At 56.3% G+C, this 16765-nt stretch overlaps 1 protein-coding gene across 1 annotated transcript in view; it reads left to right on the forward strand.

The window, feature by feature from the left end:
• The window catches only part of MMP17 (matrix metallopeptidase 17), a 21195-nt gene extending 18692 nt beyond the window's left edge, over positions 1 to 2503 (forward strand). The window contains exons 9-10 of the mRNA XM_017868818.1: positions 606 to 863; positions 1647 to 2503. Of these exons, the coding sequence (XP_017724307.1) occupies positions 606 to 863; positions 1647 to 2002 (614 nt within the window). The 3' untranslated portion in view covers positions 2003 to 2503. The remainder of the gene's footprint in view (positions 1 to 605; positions 864 to 1646) is intronic.
• The last annotated feature ends 14262 nt before the right edge of the window (positions 2504 to 16765 follow it).

The raw sequence follows: 16765 nt of genomic DNA on the forward strand, positions 1-16765 counted from the left end.
AAAAAAAAAAAGGCTGGGCACAGTGACTCACGCCTATAATCCCAGCACTTTGGGAGTCTGAGGCAGGCGGATCACCTGAGGTCAAGAGTCCACCACCAGCCTGGCCAACATGTGAAACCCCGTCTGTACTAAAAATACAAAAATTAGCTGGGTATGGTGGTGCATGCCTGTAATCCCAGCTACTCAGGAGTCTGAGGCACAAGAATCGCTTGAACCCAGGGCAAAGGTTGCAGTGAACTGAGATCAAGCCACCGCCCTCCAGTCTGGGTGACTGAGTGAGACTCCATCTCAAAAAAACATAGTAATAATAGAATGGCCCGTCGTGGGCTGCAGTTTAGCCGAAGTCGTCGTTTCCATCGATAAAGGGGTGGCCGGCAGTGTCCGCAGGCTGGATGGGACGGCCCGGGCTGGGCACAGTAGGTGCTCGCTGCATATCCATGTGACTGCTGTGATGTGGGCTGATTACACTGTGGCCGCTGTCCCATCAGGCCCGGGTGAGGGGCCAGGACAAGGGCGGCCGACGCAGGGGAGAAGGAAAGGCTGGAGCCCCCTGCCCTTCGGGGTGGGGCCGAGCCCCGGCCCACAGCTGTTTCTCTCGCCCCCAGGAGACAGGTACTGGGTGTTCAAGGACAATAACGTAGAGGAAGGATACCCGCGCCCCGTCTCCGACTTCAGCCTCCCGCCTGGTGGGATCGATGCTGCCTTCTCCTGGGCCCACAATGACAGGACTTATTTCTTTAAGGACCAGCTGTACTGGCGCTACGATGACCACACGAGGCGCATGGACCCCGGCTACCCCGCCCAGAGTCCCCTGTGGAGGGGTGTCCCCAGCACGCTGGACGACGCCATGCGCTGGTCCGACGGTGAGTGCTGGCTGCGGGGACGGGCCATGCAGCCTCAGTTTCCCCACCAGGAGATGGAGATCATGACAGGCAGCCAAGAGGTTCCCTGAAAGGAGGACGGCCCCAGTCGGTGTGGGCTCTGAGGGTCCCAGCCCCTCGCCTTGAGCTGCCGACCCTGCAGGGGTCCCAAGTCACTCCCCGAAGGCCTGTGAGCTGCACTTGGTTGCCCTGCCCTCAGCACTCACTCGCCCCTGCTGCTCCCCCAGCCACGCTGCCATCCCCTCGCCTGGGCACACTTTCCTGAGATGTCCATGCAACCCCTCCCTCACCGACCCCAGCCCTGCCAAACGCCCTCCTGGGCATCACCCCGTGCTCCCTGCCATGTCCCACAGTGTAGGAAAAACCTCCCCACAGGGTCAGCTCCAGGGACGGCAGCATCTTCTGTTTTGTTTTCAATGCTGCATCCCCATCACCTGGAACAGCCCTGCACAGAGTGGGCCCTCGATAACTATCCAGTAAGGGAAAGAGACTCGGAGGGTCTCCTGGTCCATCCCCTGCCCCAGTGGACTCCTCCAGAGCTTCCCAGGCCCGTGACCCTGCCTGCAGAGCCGCCGCAGCTGAGCAGATGCTGACGCTGTCTCAGATACGATCTGGGTGCCCCCTGCCGTCTAGCTCGAGCTGCCCCTCACCAGCCACCTGGCCCGACCCCCACTGCAGTCCAGCGCAAGCCCCCTGCTGTCTGGCCCCACCCAAGCCCCTCCCACTGCAGCCCTCCCTGAGCTCAGCACTCCCTTCTCTTCTCAGGTGCCTCTTACTTCTTCCGTGGCCAGGAATACTGGAAGGTGCTGGATGGCGAGCTAGAGGCAGCACCTGGATACCCGCAGTCCACAGCCCGGGACTGGCTGGTGTGTGGAGACTCACAGGCTGACGGCTCTGCAGCCGCAGGCATCGATGGGGCGGAGGGGCCCCGTGCCCTTCCGGGACAACATGACCAGAGCCGCTCGGAGGACGGCTACGAGGTCTGCTCATGCACCTCCCAGGCCTCCTCTCTCCCGGGGACCCCGGGCCCGCTGGTGGCCACCACCACGCTGCTGCTACTGCTGCTGCTGCCACTGTCACCAGGCGCCCTGTGGACAGCAGCCCAGGCCCTGGCGCTATGACGCACAGCACAGGCCCATGAGAGGACAGAGGCGGTGGGACAGCCTGGCCACAGAGGGCAAGGACTGCGCCAGAGTCCCTGGGGGAGGTGCTGGCGCGGGATGAGGACAGGCCACCCTGGCGCTGGAAGGCCAGCAGAGGGCACTGCCCACCAGGGCTGGGTAGACTCAGGCAGCTGGGACGGAGCTGTCCAGTAGCAAGTGACTGCGTGACTGGCAAGCCAAGAGGTGGCCGCTCCAGAGGGGTGCCCAGTCAGGCCACACCAGCCACCAGCCTCCCCCAGCCCTGGAGGGAGCATCCCGGGCTGGGGGCCTTCCTCTGTCTGTGCCGGCGCTGCCAACCCTACCCACACGGCTGCCTGGTGCTCCCGCCAGCCCGCCGGGCCTCCGTCCCCAGGTCCCCAGTGGGGCAGCCCTCCCCACAGACGAGCCCCCCCACGCGGTGCCACAGCACGTCCCCCTTGTGACGCTTTCCAGACCAACACGACTTCTCCCTGCTTTGTAGCGGCTTGGCTGGGCTCCCTGGTGCTCCAGGGCCATGGGGGTGGGCGTCCTCGGGCCTCAAGGGGCTTGTCCCTGACCAGGGGCCCACACACCTGCACTTGGGGTGGAGGCTTCCAAGGAGGTCTGGCCAGTCGTATCTCCCTTGTTCATCAGCCCTTCCCACCCTGTGTCTCTTCCCATCCTCGTGCCCCGAGGGGTCCCCAAGCCACTCTCACAGACAGGAGAGTTGAGGGCCTGTGGGGGATTAGCCTTGGTGCTACAGGCAGGGGCATCACAGGTGGGCGGTGGGATTCTCAGTGTGGGAGGTGCCCAAGGAAAGGCTCTCGGTTCTTGGGTGAGCCACTTGGGTTGCTGCCTGCCCAGAAGTACTGGACCATGGTGCGCCTGAGAGGAAGGGCAGGTGCTCCCTGCACGGGGCTCATTGTAGCTCCGGCCACTCTTTGTCATTTGCTCCCTTTTCTCCCAGCCTCCGGATCCACAGCACCCAGGGTCCCTCACCCTGCCCCCACTGTGACCGGCGAGCGATGCGTCTGTCCTGCGGGACCCTCCTGTTGAGAGGGTGCAGCCGAGCCGCTCTGTGGGGCCCAGTCCTCCCGCCAGCGCACAGTCCTCTAGTCTCCACAGCACAGACATGGGCTGGCGGGCCTGCCTGCCCGGCCACATTTCACGCCTGCCCGCCCATGGCACATTTCACAAGCCCCCACTTTTCCATACGCACGTGCAGCTGAGGCCACATTCAAAGAAACCCCCCAAAACCCAAGACCTTTTGGGCACTGATGGGCTTGGGGTGCACACAGAACATATGGGATTTCACTTTTTTGTTTTTTGAGACAGAGTCTCACTCTGTCACCCAGGCTGGAGTGCAGTGGCGAGATCTCGGCTCACTGCAACCTCCACCACCCAGGTTCGAGTCATTCTCCTGCCTCAGCCTCCCGAGTAGCTGGGATTACAGGCAGGCACCACCATGCCCGGCTAATTTTTGTATTTTTAATAGAGACAGGGTTTCACCATGTTGGTCAGGCTGGTCTCAAACTCCTGACCTCAGGTGATCCACCCGCCTCGGCCTCCCAAAGTGCTGGGATTACAGGCGTGAGCCAACACACCTGGCCAAGAGGCAGTATTTGAAAAAAGAAAAGCAGAAAAAAAAATGCTCAACCTGTAAGTATAATGCAAATACAGTGTTCCAAACTCCAAACAATCTGAGCTCCAAGACACTTTTCTGGTCCTGCGCATCTTGGATAAGGAACACGAGGCAGGGTGGTGGTTTTGTGGAAAGGATCTCGTGTTCATAGAGAGCTGCACACACAGCATGAGAGTCCTCTGCATCCTTTGGGAGGCGCTGACCACCCTGGGCATGCTTCTGTGTCTCCTGGAACCAGGGTGTCCTCCAAGGTCAGAGTTGGGAAAGACACGCAGCCAGTGGATCTCAGATCAGAGGATGCTGCAGGGACAGACCTCACCCAGGACGGCCTTCTTCGTCCCAGCACAGCTCCGGGGCCTTCCCCGACCCCCGTGACCTCAGCACGTGTGAGGGCTGCCAGCGCGTCCTGTGGTCCATGCCCCCAGCCCGTCTGCCTGCACATTCCTCGTGATGGGACCTCGGTTCTGTGTCTTCAGCAGACAGTGTTCCATCTTCGCCTGAGTCACCAACTGAACACCCGGAGACTTCACGTGATGTTCTGGATATTCAGTCACTGCTTGTACCCCAGGCTGGGCTGGCCCAACTTGGAGAAGCTGTGCCCCCACGCCCAGGGTACGGGGCATCGCCAGCCTGCAGCCACGCTCAAAAACCCTCGGAGGTCAGAGGACCCGTACCACCCCAGTGAGGGGCAAGGACTTCTTCCCTCCACCCTGGGGAGGTCAGCCTGGGGGCCCAGGGTCTCTCTGAGCCACGAGGCCAGGGCCAGGCCCTGTCTGCCTTCAGCATGACCCAGCCTCGTGACCAAACACACCTCTGCATGGGAGACCCCCGAGGCCAGGACACACCCTCTCCAGCTCCCATTACAGGGAGGGAAACTGAGGCACGGTGTCTCAGCTCAGCTTGCTGTGACAGGCTGCTGTAGACCGGGCAGCTTCCACATGGGTGACCTCTGGGGCCAGGACACACCCTCTCCAGCTCCCATTACAGGGAGGGAAACTGAGGCACAGTGTCTTAGCTCAGCTTGCCGTGACAGGCTGCTGTAGACTGGGCGGCTTCCACACAGGCATTTTCTTTCCCACCACTCTGCAGGAGTCTAAGGTCAGGATGCCAGCAGAGTCGGGTTCTTAGAGGCCCACTTCATGATTCAAAGCTGGCACCTTCTCACTCTGCCCTCACAAGCCGGAGAGAGAAAGTTCTGGTCCCTTCACCCCCTACCAGGGCACCAATATCATTGTGGGGGCCCCGTCCTCATGACCTCATCTAACCCAAATCACCTCCCAAAGGCCCCTCCTAACACCATCACAAGCGGGGGTCATGGTTTCAAAATGTGACTTTGGTGGCCAGGCACGGTGGCTCACGCCTGTAATCCCAGCACTTCGGGAGGCCAAAGTGGGAGGATCACTTGAGCCCAGGAGTTCAAGACCAGCCTGGGCAACACAGCAAGACCCAATCTCTACAAAAAACTTAAAAACCACACACACACAGAGATGTCTTTGAGGAGACACAGACATTCAGTGCATAACATTCAGGGTGGATGGGCCGAGGCTGCCCAGCTGGTGGGTGGCCCCAGATCCCAGCCGTACCTCTCCCTCCCTGCCACCCTCCTGGTCTCCTTCAGAAACCCTGCGGGGAGCAGATTGTGGGGGCTTAGGAGGCTCTGGCAGGACGCAGATCAGCCCAAAGCATCATGAGTGACAGCTAACATGCCTGCTCTGTGATCTGCGACTGCAAACTCACTGAATCCTAGCAGCCACCCCAAGCAGAGGGGCTGGGTTACTTCTGTCTCCCAGATGAGAAAACTCAGCCCCAGAGGAGGCAGAGAGCTGTCCAAGCCCAGGCATTCAGTGAGGGGCAGAGCCCGAGCTAGGTGTGAAGCCGGTGGGCACACTCTGAGGTCAGGCTTAGAGCAGCACGTCCCGTGCCCAGGTGGAGGGACTGCAGGTGTCAGGACGTTCTCATGGGAATCCTAAGGACGCCAGGGGACACGGCTCCAGGGCAGCCGAGCTGGACCCACAGGTGTGACTACAGCATGAGCTGGGGCCACCCCTCCCAGCTTCCGGGCGGTCTTCAGGGCACCGTGGCTTCAGGGGGGCGCCTGGCTCTGGGCCGCTTCACCCCAAGCTGTGATGGGCCAGGCTGGCTCTGCGCCCACTCTGCTCCCCACCCTCCTGAGCCCAGGCCAGGCAGGCGGGATCCCACTGTGGCTGAGAAATGGGAGGAGCCGAGGAGACAGACCCACTGCTGGCCACTCTCCACCTCCACCGGGTCAAGGGCCTTCCCCTGTGACTGCAGGACAGAACCCCCATGGCTTCTCCGCTTAAAGCAGCGGGATCCTCGCCCTCTCGCTCACTCTGTCACCCCACTCTATTTCTCTGTCTCTAGCTCTCTCTGTCTCTGTGTCTGTATCTCTGTCTGTCTCTCCATCTCGGTCTCTTTTTCTCTTCCTGTCTCTGTCTCTCTGTATCTCTGTCCCTCTCCCTGTCTCTGTCTCTCTGTCTCTCTCCCTGTCTGTCTCTCCTTATCTCTGCCTCTCTGTCCCCCCCCCGGTCTCGGCCCTCCTGCCTCTCTCCCCGTCTGTCTCTCCTTATCTCTGCCTCTCTGTCTCTATGTCTCTGTCTCCCCATCTATCTCTCTCCTTGTCTCTGTCTCTCTCTGTCTCTGTCTCTCTGTGTCTCTCCTTGTCTCTGTCTCTGCATCTGTCTCCCTGTCTCTGTCTCTCTGTCTCTATCTCTGTCTCTCTCCCTGTCTCTGTCTCCCTGTCTCTGTCTCTCCTTGTCTCTGCTTGTCTCTGTCTCTATAGCTCTGTCTCTGCATCTGTCTCTCTCTCTCTATCTCTGTCCCTCTCCCTGTCTCTCCCTGTCTCTATCTCTCCTTGTCTCCGTCTCTGTCTCTATATCTCTGTCTCTCCATCTGTCTCTCTCTGTCTCTCTGTCTCCCTCCCTTTCTCTGGAGGTCGCCTGGCCTCCGCCGCTGGTCTCCCCTGCACTTGCACGATGGTGGGGACCTGGCTTGCTCCTGTCACGTGGCGTTGGCACTGGCCCTGGCGGGAGCCTCCATGGGACCTGGGCTCCTCCCAGCACTCGGCCGGTTCCCTGCGGGTGCCTGCATTTCTCTCACTCTTTTTTTTTTAGACAGAGCCTTGCTCTGTCGCTCAGGCTGGAGTGCAGTGGCGCGATCTCGGCTCACTACAAGCTCCGCCTCCCCGGTTCAAGCCATTCTCCTGCCTCAGCCTCCTGAGTAGCTGGGACTACAGGCGCCGCCACCTCGCCCGGCTAGTTTTTGTATTTTTAGTAGAGACGGTTTCACCATGTTGGCCAGGCTGGTTTTGAACTCCTGACCTCAAGTGATCCGCCCGCCTTGGCCTTCCAAAGTGCTGGGATTACAGGTGTGAGCCACCACGCCCAGCCTCCTGTCACTCTTTGTTCACTCAACAAGCACCTATTAAGCCACAGGCACTGTTCCAGGTGCTGGGGCCACAGCCTTGAACCAAACAGGCCAAATCCGTAATCTTGTGAAATCTTCTGTAAAGCTTCCTGTATTCCAGTGGGGAGAAAAGGCAGCCAAGCAGATGGGGCTGTACCTGTGAGAGTGTGTCACCTGTGAGTGGAGTGTGCAGTGATCAGATGTTGGTAGGAAAATGAGGCAGGGGGCCGGTGTTTGTCAGGGAGGGAAGCCGAGCCTGCAGGAGCTGAAGGAGGCTGCGCACAGGCCCTGCAGCCAGCGGTGCTGGGTGCTCTGGGGCAGTGCTCTGGGGAGGTGCTGGGTGCTCTGGGCGGTGCTGGGTACTCTGGGGTGGTCCTGAATGCTCTTGGGCAGTACTGGGTGCTGTGGGGAGGTGCTGGGTACTCTAGGAAGGTGCTGGGTGCTCTGGAGAGTCTGAGGACACGCTGGGGTGTCAGGGATTTCTGTGTTTACTGGGCAGGCTCAGGGGAGCCACGGGAGGGTTTGGGGTACAGTGGGGCCTGATGAGACGGAGCTTTCTGCAGGTCCATCTGGCTGCTGCCCTGAGAATGGGTGGATGCGGGGCCAGTAAGAGCGCAGGGCTGGGATTTTCCAGGGAGAGGCAGTGGCTTGGATGAGGGCGGTGAGGGAGACACATCTGGTTGTATTTGGAGATTTGCGAGGACTATGGCAGAGCGATGAGACCTCCCCTGGGCACGGGAGGACTGCATTTGCCGTCTCTGCCTGCGGGAGGGCGGTTTGACGGTGGTGGCCTGGTGATTCCCACGTGGGAGTCGTGGGTGCCGATGGGATTTTCCATGAGGAGTGTGAGACAGCTGGTCCTGCAGGGCTTTCTTAGACTTGACATGATGCTCCCAGTGCAAAGGGTGGATCTGTGTCCCCCGCTGGACACTGGCAGGCCGGAGACTTTGGCGGGTCCTTGAGGGCTTCCCGGGGAGACAGACATAGCCTCCACCCAGTCCTCTGAAATGGGGAGAGAGTGTATGTTGTTTTTGTTTTGTTTTGTTTCAGATGGAGTCTGGATCTGTCGCCCAGGCTGGGGCGCAGTGGCGTGATCTCAGCTCACGGTAACCTCCGCCTCCCGGGTTCAAACGATTCTCCTGCCTCAGCCTCCCGAGTAGCTGGGATCACAGCCACGTGCCACCAGGTCTGGTTAATTTTTGTATTTTCAGTAGACACAGGGTTTCACCATGTTGGTCAGGCTATTCTCAAACTCCTGACCTCATGATCTGCCTGCCTCGGCCTCCCAAAGTGCTGGGATTACAGGCGTGAGCCACCGCGCCCGGCTGAGAGTCTATGTTTTTTTAAAAGATGTGGTTGAAGTCTTTTTGGACATGCCCAGGCTTTGAGAATTTCTTTGGTCATCTAAAGGCTGTAAGAGCGTTGTTCTGGGTGTTCACAACCAGTTGTATAACAGAAGACTCCCTGTGTGTAAAGTAACAAATCATTGATTATGTGACTTGTCCTGAATTCTGTTAAATACTAAAAAATAGGCTGGGCACAGTGGCTCACGCCTGTAATCTCAGCACTTTGGCAGGCTGAGGCGGGTAGATCACTTGAGGTAGGAGTTCGAGACCAGCCTGGCCAACATGGTAAAACCCTGTTTCTACTAAAATACAAAAATTAGCTGGGCGTGGTGGCAGGTGCCTGTAATTCCAGCTACTTGGGAGGCTGAGGCAGGAGAATTGCTTTAACCTGGGAGGCAGAGGTTGCAGTGAGTCGAGATTGTACCACTGCACTCCAGCCCGGGCCACAGAGCGAGATTCCATCTCAAAAAATTTTTTTAAATAAATAAATTAGCCAGGCATGGTGGTGAGCGCCTGTAATCCCAGCAACTCAGGAGGCCGAGGTAGGAGAATCGCTTGAATCTGGGAGGCGGAGGTTGCAGTGAGCTGAGATCACGCCACTGCACTCCAGCCTGGGCAACAAGAGCAAAACTCCATCTCAAAAAAAAAAAAAAAAAAAAAAAAAAAAGCAAGTTAGCTGGATGTGGTGGGCACCTGTAATCACAGCTACTCAGGAAGCTGAGGCAGGGGAATCGCTTGAGCCTGGAAGGTGGAGGTTGCAGTGAGCTGAGATTGTGCTACTGCACTCCAGCCCGAGTGTCAGAGAGAGACTCTGTCTCAAACAAAAGAATAAAACATAGGCCGGCACAGTGGCTCATGCCTGTAATCCCAGCACTTTGGGAGGCCAAGGTGGGCGGATCATGAAGTTAGGAGATGGAGGCCATCCTGGCTAAGGCAGTGAAACCCCATCTGTACTAAAAGTACAAAAACAAAATTAGCTGGGCGTGGTGGCGGGTGCCTGTAGTCCCAGGTCCTCAGGAGGCTGAGGCGGGAGAATGGTGTGAATGAACCCAGGAGGTGGAGCTTGCAGTGAGCCGAGATCACGCCACTGCACTCCAAAAAAAGAAAAAGAAAACAGAACTCCTTTAAAAAGAGAGAGAAAGAAAGAAAAAGAAAAGAAGAAAAGGAAAAGAAGAAAAGGAAAGAAAAGAAAAGAAAAGAGGAAAGAAGGGAAAGAAAGTTCAAAACTAATCGGATCGGTCTCAGCCAAGCTGGGTCCTGGGGCCACACGAGGATCCCTGGAGCCTGTTGTGTAAATCAATCAGCCTTCCCTGGAACACAGCCAAGCCCATTTGTTTAAATAATAATACACTAAACCAGGCAGCTGAGCGGTGGGCTGGCCCCTGGGAGAGGTGACACAGCAGCTTTTATTTATTACAACACTCGTTTCCCAAGCACAAACGGAAACCAAAGGGTGCGCCGCCACCGAGGAAGGGTGGTCTCCCAGCTGGGGAGGACCTGGGATATGAGGGAAGAGGGAGGGAGGGAGCAGGAACGCATGAGCCGGGATCTGGGGCTCCTGCAGCCCTAGAGGCAGGCTGAGGCCAGCCTCGCCCGGGTTGCATCACCCAGGACGCCCTGGGGATCTCCAGGCCACCGCGGCAGCCGGGCCCCTGATGCAATCCGTGGCTGTCTTGCAGCATGACCTGCCCTGGTCAGCCTGGACTCTGCCCTACCTGGGGGCCCAGCCCTCACCGCAACCTCCAGTGATCCCTCCCTTCCCAGGGTCTGTTTAGAGGCGCTTGGAGCATCAGGCCCATTTCTACCATGAACTCGCAGTGTGGTGCCCAGTGAGCGTCTCTGATCTGTAAACTGCGTGTGGTGGCGTCTACCCTGTCTGTAGGGAGCCACACCTGGCACACAGTGGATGCAACAGGAGAGTTTGCATGTTCTGACCGTATTTCACCATGTCTGTGATGCGTATCTTCTCACATGAAATCAGGATGTGTCTTAAAATTGACAGAGAGTAGAAGTTCAGCTAGCAACATTGCCTCTCATCCCAGCACTTTGAGAGGCCAAGGCATGAGGATCACTTGAGCCCAGGAGTTCAAGACCAGCCTGGGCAACATGGTGAGACCCTGTCCCTAAAAAAATTAAATTAGCCAGGAGTGGTGGCGTGCACCTGTAGTCCCAGCTACTCAGGAGTCTGAGGCAGGAGGATCACTTGAGCATGGAGATTGAGGCTGCAGTGAGCTGTGATCCAGCCTGGACAACGGAGCAAGACCCTGCCTCTGAAAAACCAAGTTAATGGTGGGTGTGTTGTGGACGGCACCCAGGTTGGAAGGAAAGCAGAAGTATTGCTACAAAGCTCAGCTGCACAGCGTTTCACAGAACTCATCCAGGCAGGGGCTGGAAAGTGCTTTGTGAACCAGAACTGGCAGTGATGCTTGGGTGGGCTGGTCCCTGCACTCTCATCTCCCACCTGTTAAGTGCCCCAGAACAGGTCTGGGGTGCGCCAGGGGCTCTGTAACCCCTCATCCAAGGCTGCCAGTCAGAGGGAGAAGAGAGCAAGTCAGGAGGTCACCTCTGGTGTGACTGACATGAGACTTAGGTCATTGGGGTCGAGGTGGATGCAGGGGCACTTTAGCCGGGCGGTCCGCGCGGCATTCCTGGAGGAGGTGGCATTTGAGCTGGGACCTGCGTGATGGGGAGAGCACTTGGGCGGAGGGAATAGCCAGTGCAGGGCCTCAGGCTGGGGAAACAAAAGAGGTCAAAGTTCACGGTCCACTGCTCCGGTGGACAGAGCAGGGATTGAGACTCAGGCCACGGGTCCCCAGGGTCAGGGCACACCCCCTGCTCCTCACCACGCTATGGACAGGAGGATGGCGGGGAGGGGCGCCAGCGTGACAGTGGGCAGGGGCACTCTGGAGGCAGGGGCTGGGCTCGCTCTGCTGCCCAGACTGGAGAGCAGTGGCAGCATCAGAGCTCACTGCAGCCTCGACCTCCTGGGCTCAAGCAATCCTCCTGCCTTGGCCTCCTGAGTAGCGGAGACTATACAGGCCTGTGCCACTGCACCTGGCTAATATTTTATTTTTATTTTGGTAGAGATGGGATCTCCCTCTGTTGCCCAGGCTGGTCTTAAACCCCTGGGCTCAAGCGTTCTTCCTGCCTTACCTCCCAAAGTGCTGGGATGACAGGCGTGAGCCACCACGACCAGCTAAGATGATATTTTTTAGAACAGTTTTGGTTTCACGGCAAAATTGAGCAGAAGGTAGAGGGAGTTCCGTGTGTCTCCCACACACACAGCCCCTGCCATCAGCTGGCCACCCAAGGTAGCCCTGCTCTGACCATCATTATCACCCGGAGTCCGCAGTTCACGCTGGGACTCACTCTTGGCGCTGTACCTGCTGTGGGTTTGGGCAAATGTACCAGGACTCGGATCACCGTGGTGCCATCACTTGGGGTAGTTTCACTGCCCCCAGGTCCCCCGTTCACTCCCTCTATTCATCCCTATCCGCTGGCAGCCACCACTCTTTTCCTGCCTCCAGGCTTTGGCCTTTCCCAGCTTGTCCAACAGTTGGAATCATTGTCTGTGGCCTTCGCAGGCGGCGGCTTTCCCTTAGTAACGTGTGCTGTCGTTTCCTCTGTGTCTTCAGAGCTTGGAAGCTCCTTTCTTCTTGGTGTTGAATAGTGTCCCACTGTCTGGATGTACCCCGTGGACCCACCCACTCCCCGCCTGCAGGGCATCCCGGTTGCTGCCAGGTTTGGGGAATGATGAATAGAGCTGCCACAAACCCAGCTGTCTTTGCTGACTCTGCAGTCACGCCTGGGGAGGGAGGAGTGAAGGGGGGAAGGAGGGGTGAAGGGGGAGGGAGGATGAAGGTGGGGAGGGAGGGTAAAGGTAGGGGAGGGAGGATGAAGGTGGGAGGGGAGGGTAAAGGTGGGGAGGGGAGGATGAAGGGGGGAAGGAGGGGTGAAGGGGGAGGGAGGATGAGGTAGGGGAGCGGTAAAGAGGTGGGGAGGGAGGGTAAAGGTGGGGAGGGAGGTGAGGCAGGAGGGGGTGAAGAGGGAGGGAGGGTGAGGGGTGAAAGGGCTGGGCCTCCCAGCTGACCCCAGACCTCTAGGAGGGCGCAGGGGAGATTTTACCCAGGAGCCTGTGGGGGCAGGTTTGTTGCTGAAAAGCATAAATGCACAGAACTGCCTTTGCCTGGGGCTGGAGGGATTTGGCAAGCTCTCTTCATCTCTGAAGGCACTTGGGTGTGAGACCTCCCTGGGGACCTGGGAGGGGAAGGGGTTCCAAAGGCCCCACCCTCACCCCTGTGTTCCTATAGGTCCAGAGGTTGCCCAGGCGAGGGACTCGGGAGTGAGGTCAGGTTGGACCTGGCTCCTAGGGGTCACCAGAGTGGCTGGGGTCTGAGGAGGGGACTCGTGGGCCGAGAGCACAGAGAGGAACACAGGACCACGCAGGCCCCTGCTGCCCTGTGGCCGAGTGACCCCCTGCTAGGGCTGGCGTCTTAGGTGGGTCAATTCAGCTCCTGCACCAAAGCTTCTAACCTGTCAGCAAGATCAAGACGGCCCCTCAGAGCATCCGAGATGAGCGCTTTGTGCATTTGGAAAACAGCATTTCCACAGCAGCCAGGACAGATGTCTGTTTTATTTCACAGGGCCATAAAGATGCCATGTCCCCATCCGTTGCCGCAGGTGAAATAGGGGGCAGGGACATCTTTCCAGGCATGCACGAACCAGAAATAACACTAGCGTGTCTGAGAAGAAACGGTGAAGAAATCCACCCCGGCTGTCGGGCAGCCCTGGCGAGGAGGCCGAGTCCCCTCACTGCTGCGGATGAGCTGTCCTCCACCCCACGCTGGAGACCTCAGTGCCCAGCGCGCCGGCCTGTTAGCTGCATCTAGCCTGTTAGCTGCATGCCTTTGACAGCAACCCCCTGGCATGTGCCTGGGCCTAACAGCCATTGGCGGAGTGCCTACTCTGTTCCAGGCGCAGGGCACAGTGGCAACCTTGACCCCCAGGGGTGGCTCCTCCTGCATCCCGGCTTCCTGATGGAACATGAGCAGGTGATTCACACAAGCCTGTAATCGCCTGTAATCCCAGCACTTTGAGAGGTGGAAGCAGGAGGATGGCTTGAGTCTTGGGAGTTCAAGGCTGCAGTGAGCTGTGATCGCACCACTGCACTCCATCTTGGGCGACAGAGCGAGACCCTGTCTCAAAAAAAAAAAAAAAAAGAAAAAAAAAAATCCAACAAAATATTAAAATGAATATGTAAATGAAGGAAAATCTGGGTTCTTTTTCCCTAAGGGGTGGGAGGAAAGACAATGCAACCTGTGTGGTTAAGAAAGAATTTCTGTCAGTTGCCTCAGCCTACAACGTGATGTAAAACAGCTCGGAGACAATGAAAGGCTAGAATCTGACAGCCCTGGAGTACCTGCTCTGATTTAAAATGCATAGTTTTCTCTGTGAAACACAGGGTTTTTTTTTTTCTATACTATGTTGCTTTTTTTATAAAGGTTAAAAACAAGCAGGCCAGGCGTGGTGGTTCACGCCTGTAATCCCAGCACTTTGGGAGGATGAGGCGGGCAGATCACGAGGTCAGGAGATCGAGACCATCCTGGCGAACACGGTGAAACCCCGTATTAGCCAGGTGTGGTGGTGGGCACCTATAGTCCCAGCTACTCAGGAGGCTGAGGCAGGAGAATGGCGTGAACCCAGGAGGCAGAACTTGCAGTGAGCCGAGATCGCGCCACTGCACTCCAGCCTGGGCAACAGAGTGACTCTGTCTTAAAAAGAAAAACAAACAAACAAGAAACAAAAGCAAAGCTGGCTGAAAAAGATAGCTTCTAGGTACACGCACGCACATACATGCTAAGACTGTCTAGTGAAAAGCAAGGAGATGCAGTCTCAGCAGGGAGTCTCGCGGGGAATCTCGCAGCCAACACAGGGTGAGTCCTGTCTGATTGCATTTATGTGCAGTCCGGGATGGGCACGCTAATGTCCAGAGGCTGAGATCAGGACAGTGACTCACTCGTCAGGAACGACGGGCACCTGCCAGCTTCCAAGGGTCTGGGATGCCCTACATCTTCAGGAGCTGCGATGACAGGTGTGCATGTGAGCAAAAATGAATCAGGCCATGCCCTTCAGATTAGTGTACTTGACTGAGAATCAGTTATACTTCAGTAGAAAGTAACAAAAAACAAAGGAATAATAAACGCAAAACTCAGGCATGAGTAGCCTGGTCGGGGAGGTTGGGAGGTTGGGAGGTTGGGATGTAGGACCGTAGATGGTAATGAAAACAACTGGGCCGGGCGCAGTGCTCACTCCTGTAACCCCAGCACTTGAAGAAGCTGAGGTGGGAGGATCACTGGAGGCAGGAGTTCGAGACCAGCCTGGGCAACTTACTGAGACGCCCCCATCTCTACAAAAAGTAAGAATAAAAATAAAATAGCCAGGCATAGTGGTGCACGACATAGTCCCAGCTACTCAAGAAGCTGAGATGGGAGAATCGCTTCAGCCAGGGAGGTCGAAGCTGCAGTGAGCCAAGATCATGCCACTGCACTCCAGCCTGCATGACAGAGTGAGACCCTGTCTCAAAACAAACAGAAAAAATAAATTATTGGAGATGTTCTTAGTTTTGGGTGAGGTGGTGATTTACAGAGTGTTCCTTAGTTAATAATGCTGTTTATATGTGCTACGTATATTATTATGTATGTGTTACATAGCAATAAAGAAAAAGGTCTGGCCGGGCGCGGTGGCTCAAGCCTGTAATCCCAGCACTTTGGGAGGCCGAGATGGGCGGATCACGAGGTCAGGAGATCGAGACCATCCTGGCTAACACGGTGAAACCCTGTCTCTACTACAAATATAAAAAATTAGCCGGGGGTGGTGGTGGGTGCCTGTAGTCTCAGCTACTCGGGAGGCTGAGGCAGGAGAATGGCTTGAACCCGGGAGGCAGAGCTTGCAGTGAGTTGAGATTGCGCCACTGAACTCCAGCCTGGGTGACAGAGCGAGACTCTGTCTCAAAAAAAAAAAAAAAAAGAAAGAAAGAAAAAGGTCTGAGATTATTTAAGTAAACATAGGAATTCCCAGTATGTTGTTTTTTCTTTTATTTCTCATATACAGTATTTCTTCTTCGTGAAAATTTTCAAGCTTAGAAAGGAGTTGACTTGGCCGAGTGCAGTGGCTCACACCTGTAATCCCAGCACTTTCGGAGGCCGAGGCAGGCACATCACCGGAGGTCTGGAGTTCGAGACCAGCCTGGCCAACATGGTGAAACCCCGTCTCTACTGAAAAATACAAAAATTAGCCAGATGTGGTGGTGGGCGCTGTAATCCCAGCTACTCGGGAGGCTGAGGCAGGAGAATCGCTTAAACCCAGGAGGTGGAGGTTGCAGTGAGCCGAGATCGTGCCATTGTACTCCAGCCTGGGTGATAGAGCGAGAGACTCTGTCTCAAAAAAGAAAGAAAAAAGAAAGTAGTTGACTGGGCCTGGTGCGGTGGTGCACACCTGTAATCTCAGCTTTTTGGGAGGTTGAGGTGGGCAGATCACTTGAGGTCAGGGGTTCAAGACCAACTTGGCCAACATGGTGAAAACCCATATCTACCAAAATACAAAAATTAGCCAAGCAGGGTGGCAGGCAGCTGTAATCTTAGCTACTCAGGAGGCTGAGGCAGAAGAACCACTTGAACCTGGGAGGTGGAGGTTGCAGTGGGCTCAGATTGCACCACTGTACTCCAGCCTGGGCAACAGAGCGAGACTCTGTCTCAAAAAAAAAAAAAAAAAAAATTGGAGTGAACTGTAATTCCAGCACTTTGGGAGGCTGAGGCAGGTGGATCATCGGAGCCCTGGAGTGCGAGACCACCCTGGGCAACATGGCAAAATCCCATCTGTAAAAATAATTCAAAAATTAGCCAGGCATGGTGGTGTGCACTGGTAGTCCCAGCTACTAGGGAAGCTGAGGTAGGAGGATCGCTTGAGCCTGGGAGTTGGAGGCTGCAGTAAGCTATGATCTCTCCACTGCACTTTAGCCTGGGGCAACAGAGTGAGACCCTGTATCAAAAGAATTTCTTTTTTAAAGAAAGTAGTTGAATGAACAGCCTTTTATAAGCACAGCACCTAGATTCCAGCATTGTGAGGACTTTGGATGTTGCTTTATTTATTTTTGTGTTCGTTGCAGCAATTTTGAGGCAAAAATAGACATCACGACATGTCGCTTCTAAATATTTTGTTTCTCTCTCTAAGAAGGTGCACATTTCCTACATAACAACAATATCACGATCACCCTTCACAAAATTGACAATTCTGGGCCAGGCGCCGTGAGTCATGCCTGGAATCCCAGCACTTTTCGAGGCTGAGACAGGATCA

The sequence above is a fragment of the Rhinopithecus bieti genome, unplaced genomic scaffold (assembly GCF_001698545.2).
Source record: "Rhinopithecus bieti isolate Rb0 unplaced genomic scaffold, ASM169854v2 scaffold_4907, whole genome shotgun sequence".
Lineage (NCBI taxonomy): Eukaryota > Metazoa > Chordata > Mammalia > Primates > Cercopithecidae > Rhinopithecus > Rhinopithecus bieti.